We start from the raw sequence: 12,347 nt of genomic DNA on the forward strand, positions 1-12,347 counted from the left end.
CAGAAAAAAGCAAAAACAAAGTTATATAAGAAAACAAAATGCACATGTAAGATTTAGGAAAATGCTTGCATCAATAATTTCTTAAATTCAATAAAATTTTCGGTGTTTCTAATATTCATATTCAATTCAATGCGGTGGAATGATTCTAGTTTTAGTTCGTTCGTGTTGCTCAGTTGGAGCGATGATAATGCATAGTAAAGGAGTAACGGTACGACCATAGATTGATAAACAGTTTTAGCAGCTTGTAATGTCAGCATCGAACGAAGTTTTACAAGTAATCGGAGTCTTCCTGACGTTTTTTTTATGTGCAATATCGAAATTTTTGTTCTTATTTAGTGTACCATCGATCACCATTCCAAGATATTTATAATTAACGCATGTTGTTAGTGTGCGACCTTGAAACGTGATGTTGAGACTACCCTTGCATTTTGCTAATATTTGCTTGGATCCAAAGAGCATTGCCTCGGTTTTACCCTTTTTGAAATTTAATATAAGATCATTGTCATTACACCATTTCTCGGTGGATGTCATGTCGATTGACAGTTTTCTTTCAATTTCAACTAATGATTTGTCACTGACGTAAATTAACGTGTCATCAGCATATTTTATAATCTGACTGTGCGAAAGAACCAATGGTAAATCATAAATATATAATGAACAGTAACGGACCAAGAATGGATCCTTGCGGAACACTATTCAGAACAAAATTAGGTTCACATAATGAATCGTTATACAAGACTTGATGCTGCCGACAAAACAAATAGTCATAGTAAACCAAGCAAGCTCTGCATCATTAACACCATATAATTTTATTTTGTGTTTAAGCTGAGAGTGACCAATCGTATCGAAGGCCTTGCATAAGTCAATGAAAATAGCACCAGCTAATCCATTATCATTAAGGAGGCTATTGTCTTCCATGTAAGTGTATAATTGCTCATTAACGATTTTTTCGATAACTTTTGAGGCAGCTAGGATAACTGATATGGGTCGATTGTTTTCAATATCGCTTTTTGAACCACTTTTTTAAACTGGGATAACTTTTGATTTCTTCTAATCGCTCGGAAACACTCCTGTAGTTAGCGAGATATTGATTATATGCGTCATAGGTTTGCAAATTTTCTCTGCACAATCTCTCAAAAATGAAGGTGGAATGTTATCTAGTACCGCACTCACGGTTATTCATTTCAGATTTGATTTCGGACGTGATCCATGGACATGCTCTTCCGCGAATCTTTTTTATGACAAATGGTGCAACGTCATCAAGCACTTCAGTTAGCTTAGCTTTCATAGAGGACCAGCAACTGTTGACATCAGTGGAAAGATAAACGCTAGCCCAGTTTTCAGCTTGCAAGCGTTCATTTATATCATCTTTATTATAATTTTTATAGTTACTACAGTAGATTGTTTTTGGTTTTGATTTTGCAGAGTTCATTTTTCTAACACCGCCAATCATTTCACGGTCGCTAATTGCTGAAGCGATAACGACAGTTGCTTTAATAACCGATGGGTTGTTAGTCATGAATACATCAATTAACGTTTTTGTGTCGCCATGAATTCTCGTGGGTTTTTTAATTATCTGCTTCAGTCCAAAAGAACTTAAAACTGATTTAATGTCAACATGGTCGTTTGGTTTCAAGTAGTTCAAGTTATTATCACCAATGAGAATTATCTCTTTATTTTGGTTATTGTCAGTAGCATTAAATACTGCACAGTTCCAAATATCAGAGAAATCTTTATGTAGATACTTGGAACCATCAGGGGGTTTGTACATAACGCAAAACAAATAAGATGTTTTTGGAGGCATTATTTCTATCCAGATTGATTCAATATTTTTAACCTCTAAGTCTTCATGCCTTTTCCAAATTATCAGATCTGAAATGTATATCCCAACACCTCCGCCTTTGCCTGTAACTCTTGGTTTGTTAATGAATTCGTAACCATCAATATGATACAGTCCCCTATCTCCGTCTGTATGAGTTTCAGAAAGGTCAAAGTTGTCGGTTTTTGAGAAGCTTCGTAGAAATACACGAATATGGTGCAAATTATTCCATAGACCTCGAACATTTTGATGAAAAATTTTAAGTCCACGAAGATTAACTAACCTTTGAGTCTCCAGTGAAAATCTTTCGCCGACAGGATCAGGACAGGTTTCGATGTCACCAGATAAAATAAGTAAAATCTGTAGCATGAATCTTATGTCAGGTTTTCTGTAAATATTGGCTTTCCCTTTCAAATTACATGAAACTAGTCGTTCGCCTGTGGAAAAATCCACGGGTTCGCCCGTCGCAGCTAAGCTACCATTTTGCGTGACAGACAGACGGACGGACGGACAGACGTATACGGGCATTATAATATAGATATACACAATCTGTTTGATCCACAAACGTTCGAAGTACCTCCGGTGGTAAAATAGTTTGTACTGCTAGTTTCTTCAAACATGTTTCAGAAATTATGCTGACGGTAATTGCGTAGGCTATTTCAATATCAGATTCACACATTTTAAATTTGTCAAAAGCTTTTTTGACCCTTGTAAGTATGGGGCATAAAGTGCCCGCGGTTGTAACTTTTGTTCAGTTTGGTTTTAAGTGACAAAACTTGGCACAAAGAAGCATCAATATGTTGTGACTGAATTAGTGACAAAATATTTAGGTTGGCATGTCATCACAGGAAGTGATGACGTCATAATGAGCCAATGGTTGAAGAAAACATGTCTTTCTTGGAAATTCTTGTTCTTTTATCTTTTTTAAAACTATTTACAGTACTAGTCATTAAAAAAGTAATATAAGAATGTAAGATATTATTAGGAACATTAACAGGTGGTATAAAGACAAAGGATTTCTCTAAGGAGAAAATGGAAATCGATCAGAATTCAAATCTTCAAGAAATTTTTTTGAAAAATTTATATTTGAGAACCTTTGTGTTAGTAGCTGTTATGGAATAAAACTTGGTATATATATTAACACTTAGGTCAGTAGCTACTTAATATAGACAATTTGTATTGACATGGGACAAAATGACCTATGACGTTATCATATGACAATAGAAATAGAGAAATAGAAAATTACAACCATTCTGGCCTGTAAATTACCAATATTCCGGTCTGCAAATTACACGGTATGCATGTCAATATTGTATGATGACTTTTTGTCACTATCACATACATAATCCCATATTCATACAACTGGTTAGTTTAGAAAGCATTTATTTTTAGCACTAGAATAAAAAAGTTGATATGACCACCTGCCAAAAAGGACAAAGTAACATTGACAGGACAATTTTTGGAAATATTTTTTTTTATTTTCCGTCCAATAAATAAGTCCAATAAATGCTAGGAAAAGTCACAAAATTTCAGGTAACTAAGTTTCCGATATTAGGTCTCTTCTTTGCACATTGCTTTTGAAAAAGTTCAACCACATTCAACTTGCATGCAATGCAGATAGTATGCGCACATATTTCGAAACTTTTAAACCCAAAGCAAATTTCACAACAAGTTAAAACGTTTTTAAAGTAATTTAATTTTCTGTTAATTTGAACTGTGAATGGTTGTTTTTCGTTTTTAGCATTTTTCACATTATATGTATCGTCAAATCCTTTGATGAACGTACGCCTTGCTTCGAATAAACCAACATATCATCTGTGATATCTTAGGTTGAAAACACAAGAAAATATTGATTTTTATTAAAATAAAACATCGTCGAAAAAAAATTATTAAATTATAAAATAAGGGTATCGGGTCTCGGGTAACGGTATCAGGGTAATGGGTCTTGGGTATCACATAGGGTGTCGGGTCCCACTTTTCTCATATGCCATTTGGTAAAGTCTAAATAATTAAAATGTGCTAATATTGTTGCTGACGTCAGCATGGCCATTTTTTACGAATTGTCTAAGACTGTAGGTTTTTATGTTTGCTGTTTGCTTTTTCGCACCTTGTTTTCTTGGGTGTGGTCATGTATTTTTTGCTTAAAATTCACTCTGTAAAAGCGTGAGGCGTGGCATGTGATCGCATGACCTTTGTGTTTCTTGTTCACATTGAATTGTGAATTGTGTTTTGTTTATGCATACGAAAAAAACACGCAAGCTCAGAATAACAATGAAACATACTAATGCGCTACGCCAGACTCTGCGACAAGTTTTGATACAATTTAAACTTATCGAAGCGGATTGTGTTATTTTGCTACTACCATATATACACCCTCTTTCGGTTCAGATGGTTTAAATATTTTTTGATCTTTTCGACGCTTTTTTCTTAAAGCTAAATTCCAAACACAGTTCTTTGTGAAGTGGCCGCATGACATTTTCGATTTTTTTTCTTCAGGACCTATAGATTGGCTTAAATGTTTATAAATAGTTTTATTGTATTAGAAAACTAGTGTTTTTTTTAAGCTATAAAATTTCTTTGTAAAAAACGTGCCTTCCTACTCCCGATGTCCTTCTCGATGTTGACAAAGTAATTGATTTAAAACTTGTTTGCCTGCGGATGGTTATACAAAAGAATCTTACACCAAAAACTTTCTGTTTTTAAAAAGATTTTAACTAAATGTGGAGATAAATTCAAAGGTAAAAGGATAAGATAGTTCACAAAGAGAATTAGAAAAGATGGGATTAAAAAGATTTCTGTTAAATTTGTTTTATGGTGATACTGTGAGCCCACTACCACACGTGGTCATAGCTGTGCTGTTCGTTGTTATGGTATGATTTTCTTTATTTTACATTAATTTATATTTTATTCCGTCTGTTTCTACCATATACCATACGCCAAACCCGAAACAAGGACACCTAAGCAAAAAGGTTTTCCGCCAAGATACAAATTTACGAAATACGTCACAACAAATTGTACCGAATGTGTTATATTATTACTTCCTTTTAGTTGTGTAATGTCTTGACAATAACAATGGTATTTTCTTTTCTTCCAAAATTTGTAAAGGTAATTCATTTATTCGTTCATTTGTGTTGATGTGTTGATGTGTTCATTCGTTTATTCGTCCATTTGTCCATTTGTTCATACATTCATTCATTCATTCATTCATTCATTCATTCATTCATTAACTCATTCATTCGTTTATTCATTCATTTATTTATTCATACATTTGTTCGCTTATTTTTGACTTGTTGATTTACTTCTAACTTTAGTCCCTTAGAACTTCCGAAGTAGACACTGGTGAGAAATAAGATATTAAATTTATTTCTAGCTGTTGTACACGTTGTACTCTTTATTAATTTTAAGATAAGATAATACTTATTCGAAATTTTCTTTCAGGATATCATGCTGGTTTAGTTGCTTCGTCATTTTCTGTAGAACGGTCCATATTCAGGTGGGTTTATTTTATACATTTGTTATACAAGTGATATGATATTTTGACTTTTGTGCGGTTAAGTTAGTGTATCTTTTTCCTAATTTGCCCCTAAATTGATAAATTTCCACGAATCTACTGTTTGAGCAGTAGATTCGCGAACAAACTCGAAATATTTCAGCAAACTGAATTTAAAACAAAAACACTAAACATTTGATTCTTTTTATTTTAAAAGGAGAAGTTTAATTAAAAATGATTCAAAACAGACGAAAGGTATAAGCTCTACAAAATATGTTAGTATGTTTATAGTCTCTTGAATGGTAGCTTGAATCGACAAAATAGCATAATGCATATGTATTTTTTAAGACTTTACATACCATAATGCTTCATATAAACCCCTTCTTTTATTAGACACCAGAAGAATGCACCAGTATCTTATTAATAATTTGTCTTTCTTACTTTACAGTGATCTATCCGCAATTTTTTAGAAACCAGGGGGTTATTTAATCGAAAACCTTCATTATAATTTTACCTATAATCATAGTAATAACCCCCATCCAAGTAAATTTTATCACTTCGTGCTAACAGGGCGGCAGACATGCACGAATTAACGATCTGGGAAATCTGTACGACAGCCGAAAACCTGAGTACCGTAGACCCGTAGTTTAATAGAATGATCTACTTTCTATTTAGTTTATTGTGGGGCTATCCTGCCGACGTGAAAGGGAAAAAAACATTTTGTTGATTTCAGCTACTGGTCTCATGTTGTCAACATTGGCCTTTGCATTTAGCACAGGTTTTTATTGGGCTTTAATCACAAGATTTATTCAAGGCTCATTTATGGATATGTTTTAAACACGGATAACTGGTTGAGATTTACTTTACCTGGTAGGTATATTCTTCCGGTGAAAAAATGGTCATTTGGTCAAAAGTAAATCTTAGGCCTGAAACAACACAGTATAACACTTCGTAACAACCATAATGACTGCTAGAAGAGCATATGATAACTTGTGAGAACATATAACAACCTGAAAACTTTTTAAAATTATAGCTGCGTTCTTAAGTAAAAGTGCATAACGTTATGCTTCGATTAAACACCCGGGATTTTTTATAAATATATTTAGTATTGGGGTATTTGAATCATCGACCATATATTCTCTTAATATTTAGATTGGTTCTTTATGAAGATGATTATCAGTCTGAAAATTTAAAATTTCTGTTTGACGTCTTGAACAAATACCTCTATAAAAGGTCTATTAAAGGGGGATTCTCATTGAAAAATCATTAAAAATGGCGGCGTATTCGAAGCATATCGTTCGGTACTACTAAACTAACCATTAAACTCCAAGGGGTTTAATTTAATAATTGTCAGAAATAACTTTAGGGTTGAAGCTTGGTGGAAAGGAGTTTAATAAATTGGCATTTGTTTGAATTTCCCGCTATTTTCGTTTTCCTTGTTTTTTATGTGTTTGTGTGTTTCTTGAAACTGATCTTTCCATTATTGAAACATGCACCCACCGAAATGATTTTTTGCTTCGTAACCATCAAACTAGAACCATTTTTTGAATTAATTTGAATGTTTTTCCTCATGCAAAACTAATTGACATGGAATGTTACTTTTAATCTCCGGTCTATCCACTTGACCTCAGCACCTCACTTTTCGTAAGAGGAAGACATTTATTATTTATTAATGTTACAGGTTTGGTAGCAGTATCGAAATCAATCTTGGTTGACCTTTGTGACGATACAAAAGTAGCTATTGGCATGTCATTCCTAACTACTTCGTTTACTACAGAACTAATCTTTGGTCCAAGTGTTGCCGGTAGGAAATAAAATTCGTAACACACATTTATTTGAGACCAATGTTCAAATTTCCTTTTTTTTCAGGATTTTTGGCGTTTCCAACGGAATATTATCCAAATGTATTTAAGAAAGGTAGCTATATTGTATCTGTTTTTAAAAACACATTATTTTTACATCAAGGAATTCTTCTTCAAATTTGTTGATTTTATTTGCAACATTTTAGATTCTTTGTTTGGTCTATTTGGTATTTTACTCCCTAACTTTATTATTGTTATTGGAATTGCTATTTCTCTCGTCTTTATTGATTTCCGCCGGGTAAGGCGGAATCTTTAAAATCGCATTGGAAGATAGAGAGATAGGGACCACCTAGAGCCTGGACGCGCGGTGTCCAAGATAAAGTATTTACCCTGGGCTTGGAAATTGTTCAATTTCTTAAAAGCCAATAGAAATGCGTTATTTGATTTTTTAGCCAATAGGATCTTAGATTGTCTGAATTTGACATTCATGGCTTCCTGCGAGGTTTTTTTTCGAAGTTCTTCTAGTTCTAGGTCCCACAGGCCAAAGTTTCTTGCCCAAAATAGTCGGTTACCGTTTGTCTTGATATGTTTAAAACTCCAAATCATTTTTTGGCAAAACAGGATGTTTGGTGGTTTGGTCGATGAGAGTTCTCAGGAAAAAAAAATTCTGTATCTTTTAAGCTAGCTAGTTTGTTACTTAGCTATGTTAAAGTGATTTACATTTGCGATTCTTCAGAGTGTTTAAAGCTCTTATTTAAGCTACGCAATTCCCTAGCATTTCTGCCCAACTATAAAACAGCCTTCCTTATATGTAGTTAGGGATCAAACCCATTACCTTTTTTCAAATATCTGGTGAGCAAGTGAATGACTTACAGTTTGGGAACCAAAACTGATGATTAATAGCCTAAAAGGTGCAGTAGTTTTCAGGAAGGTTTGACTGGTTTAAGCCACATTTGCATGTATGGACTATTGCAAATAAAGTTTCACATAAAGAACGTAAAATAAGTTTTGTCTTATATTTAACATGACCATCGTTAAAATGCAACATCAGCAGCAGATCAGAATTACAAACTTTTACAGGCAAATCTACAGTGAATTTTTCTGATAATATTCTTTATGAACTTTGTGAAAAGGGCTGTGTACTTTTTTCTATTAAGATAACAAGTCCTTCATTAATCGTTCATTTTGTTTTGTAGACGAATATTCAAAAAAAAACATTTTTTTCAAATTTGAATCCTAAATCGAACATTTTTTCTTATATATTTTGGCCTATGGACCGTTACGTTGTGTTACAAGCAAAAATTTTTGCTCTAATAACACCGTAAATACGAGCTTAATTTGCATGTAAGTGTGTCGTAACTTATACGTAAAAAACATATGAATGCAGCTTTAAAAAAGCACCAAGTATACTGTATTTACTCTAACAGATTCCCTGTTATTCCCACCTCAAGTAATCCCGCCTTTTTTACCATGGTTTGTAAAAAATATTTCTGCCTTTTCAAAATTTGCATACATTATCTGTGAAAGAAATTTTTGTGGAACAAAATGAAGTTTAGTCAAAATGAAGTTTAGTCTTTCTAGGGCTTTCAATATATGAAAGTAAAATTTTCAATAAGCGCCAAGTTTCTCAATGTGGTTTTCGATTAGGCGCCCCTTTTTATCAGGTGGGCGCTTATTCCAGTGGGGGCGCTTAATAAGTGCTAAGCGCTTATTGAACTGTGAGGAAATTACCTAGGCGCTTATTTGAGGGGGGGGGGGGATTGGGGGGGCTTTAAAAATGCTGGGCGCTTAATCGGATGATTACGGTATGTGTAAATCTGTATATTTTTGTTATTTATTCAGATGTAATTAAATTAAAGTATATATAGATTGCGTTATTTTTCGCCCATATTAAATATTTTTCAGGCCAGGTTACTTTAACCCCTGTTTTTTTAATATAAAAACAACGTTATAAGAACATGAACCTCAAAACCTCAGACTAAAATCATTGTTTTACAACTAAAACTACTCAAGAAATGGAATAGTCAAAAAGCCTTAAAAAGCGGTTAAGTCACATAGTTTTGCGCAATCAATCATTTATCCTGTTTTTAAATTAGAAATCTAAGACTTAGGTCGATCTTTAAACGTTTTGCTCTGAGGAAAGTTTTTCTTGACAAGGCGGAAATCTTTAAGCCTTAAGGCTTCTTGTTGTCATTTATATACCTAAGGATAAAAGGTAGGAATACTACAACTTCTTTTTAATTCACCTAAATTATTTGTAGTCACAATATTCATAATCACGAAACCTAGACGGGTTTTGCCTTTAAAGATACCTACTTCGTACCAAAATTTTTCTAGTTGTAACTAGATTAATCCATAACCTTACTAAAAATCTCCAAATTAATGTTGTTTTCTTGTTTAAATGATAATAATGTTTTATTCAGGAAAGGTACTGGTGAAAAAGCGCATTTGAACAGCTCATCAGAACACGACAAAGAATATATTACTCCTGCTCACCATGGAGATGATTATTGCAACTAATCCATCGACAAAACATCACAAAACACGAAAACGTACAAATATACACCTTATTAGTAATAGAACCAAGTCAGGACGGTGTAACAACACGAGGCTTAAAAAAGTCAAAAATATGGCAGCTCTTAAGATAATCTTCACCTTTAATTATTGTGTCTGTGTAAAAGTAAATTATACGAAATTCTCAGTGTTTAGAAAAATTTAAAAATACACCACAAAAACGTATCAATTTAACTCGCAAATTTCAGAGTTGAATCTTTGACTACAAATTTACTTTCTCCAGTAGAACTAAGGAAGCGGTTATAAGCAGTATATTGTATGGTACATTTTTAATTGCAGCTGTTGGATTCCATGAAATGTTTCCCTTGTACGCTGCTTCTTCAAAGTTATACAGTAAGAATCTTTTCAAGTCGCCTTATCAGAAAAATACAGAAGACCCACGAGTTGTCTTTGTTATGAAATGAAACCCTGTTTTTAAATGGCTTTGACTTTACAACTAAACAGATTGGACTGGCACTTTTAGCTATAGCAATTTTTATTCCTATATTTTAAATCATTGTTATATCAAGAGTACGTTTTCGTGCTTATCAAAATATTTATCTATCATATAATATTGCCAATTGGGAGAATTTGAAGTAAAGTTAGTACTATATATCATTAAGTAAATTTGAACTGTGTATTTACTAAATACATGCTCTTTTTATAGTTGACACGGAGGCATGGACCACGAAAGGTAAAAAAAAAGAGCTTTTATTGCAAATTATTTATTTGTGTGAAACTCTTATATCTTATTACTTTATTTCATTTGTTTTAGCTGTTTATTGGAAGCACGCTGGCAATGGCTTTCTCTATATCATTACTGCCAACTTTAGCACCTATAAGCAACAAGTATAAATTTTCTATTTGACGTATTCAAATCATAAACTGCAATTAGTTAACTGTCGGCAATTGCTCCTTAGAATCGTTTTCTGGTTGTTGTTGATTGCAGTGCTTTTTTTCACTCGTGTTGCAATATGTGGTGGCTATCTCGCTGTCAATATCCTAGTAAATAACTCAGTTACTTCGGAACTTCTTGGAATAGCTAATGGGCTTGGCACGACAATAGCATCTGAAACCCTATTATGTACGGTTCAATTTTAACGGCCACCTTAAGAAGACTTTTCTCTCCTGAAAGTTATTTTAATGATAAAACAAATGCAGATATTAAGCAGAAAGTTATTTTTTTCTTACCTATAACATCTCACTGTTGAGGAGTAACCTCTTCCCATCTGGAGGCCCTTGGTGGGGGAATTTTTACAATGCAGGCATGAGCCATCTAACGAGGTGGACGGAAATACAATAGCAATAATAAGAAATGATTCTTTACAAAATGAAAGCATTGCTGGACACATGCCACAAAACATATTCCAAATATGTTTCATGTTCTTGAAAGTCCCGAGCACTTCGATTACAGCTGAGGTTTGTGGGAAGAGGGTTATTCGTGGAGGTGGATATGGTCTGGAAATACCAGTTATATATAAGTTTTATGGACAACTAAAGTTGATTGACTGGTTTGCGAATAAAATTGAGGCTGTAAAAGCCGACAATTCTTGTAAAGTTTCAAAGTGTTTAAAATAACAATTTCAAAATTATTCAATTTTTTATTATTTTTGTGTGCTGCTCCCTAATTTTTTAAACTGTCCGCTAATTGGAAAGAAAAAAATCTATAGTTGCCATTTCGTGCAAAAGAATCCGCTAATCAGAGTGTCCGCTAATTAAGTGTCCGCTAACTAGAAAGTTTTTTATGAGACTTTGACCAGAAAACGGCCGTTGCATGGAAAAAGTGTCCGCTAATCAGAGGTGTCCGTTAATTAGAGAGAATACTGTATCTATTTTTAGAATCAATTTTCTTTATTAGGCGGAAGATCTTTTTCGCTCTTTTTTCATCAATCTTTCACAACGACAAGTTAAAATATTTTATTTTTTCCTACGCTCTGGTTAGTGAGGTAGTATGATGTTTCTAATAATGTTACATTCTGTTTATCTATTCGACCATATTTCTGATGACTGTAATTCGATTTAGTCGTAGTCTGTGTTTCTTGGACTTTAATGTGTGGCAATCGCGAAAGTTTAATTATGTAATGAAAATATTCTGTCTCCATTGTTCACATTTTTATAACGAAACTTTAAAGGTAAACTTGCGAAAAAACTGATCACTTCCTTTGTAAGAACATCATGAGCACGTCCAGAAAGTGTCGCCTATAGAGAGGTGTCTACGTGAAAGTTCTTATTTAACACCTTTAAACCGTACATGTAAGCTTCAAAGCAGAAGCGTCAAAAGCACATGTAAGCTTCATAGCAGAAGTGTCAAAAGCACATGTAAGCTTCATAGCAGAAGTGTCAAAAGCACATGTAAGCTTCATAGCAGAAGTGTCAAAAGCACATGTAAGCTTCATACCAGAAACGTCAAAAGCACATGTGAGCTTTATACCAGAAACGTCAAAAGCACATGTAAGTTTCATAGCAGAAACGTCAAAATCACATGTAAGCTTCATAGCAGAAGCGTCAAAAAGCACATGTAAGCCTCATAGCAGACGTGTCAAAATCACATGTAAGTTTCATACCAGAAACGTGAAAAGCACATGTAAAATTCATACCAGAACCGTTAAAGCACATTAAGCTTCATAGAAGAAGCGTCAAAAGCACATGTAAGTTTCATACCAGACCCGTTAAACGCACATTA

At 33.6% G+C, this 12,347-nt stretch overlaps 1 protein-coding gene and 1 long non-coding RNA gene across 2 annotated transcripts; both read left to right on the top strand.

Annotated features, from left to right (window-relative positions):
* The first annotated feature begins 5,520 nt into the window (after positions 1-5,520).
* LOC130646282 (uncharacterized) lies at positions 5,521-8,759 on the top strand. Its single transcript, XR_008982772.1, has 3 exons — positions 5,521-6,179; positions 6,991-7,113; positions 7,179-8,759. It is a non-coding gene; the product is annotated as an uncharacterized LOC130646282 (long non-coding RNA).
* A 133-nt stretch (positions 8,760-8,892) lies between these two features.
* On the top strand, positions 8,893-11,277 carry LOC130646283 (uncharacterized). The gene is made up of 4 exons (XM_057452458.1): positions 8,893-10,018; positions 10,332-10,358; positions 10,440-10,513; positions 10,585-11,277. Exons 1-4 carry the CDS (start codon positions 9,977-9,979, stop codon positions 10,763-10,765), a joined length of 324 nt encoding a protein of 107 aa, XP_057308441.1. The 5' UTR covers positions 8,893-9,976; the 3' UTR covers positions 10,766-11,277.
* The last annotated feature ends 1,070 nt before the right edge of the window (positions 11,278-12,347 follow it).

Source organism: Hydractinia symbiolongicarpus, chromosome 5 (genome assembly GCF_029227915.1).
Source record: "Hydractinia symbiolongicarpus strain clone_291-10 chromosome 5, HSymV2.1, whole genome shotgun sequence".
NCBI lineage: Eukaryota > Metazoa > Cnidaria > Hydrozoa > Anthoathecata > Hydractiniidae > Hydractinia > Hydractinia symbiolongicarpus.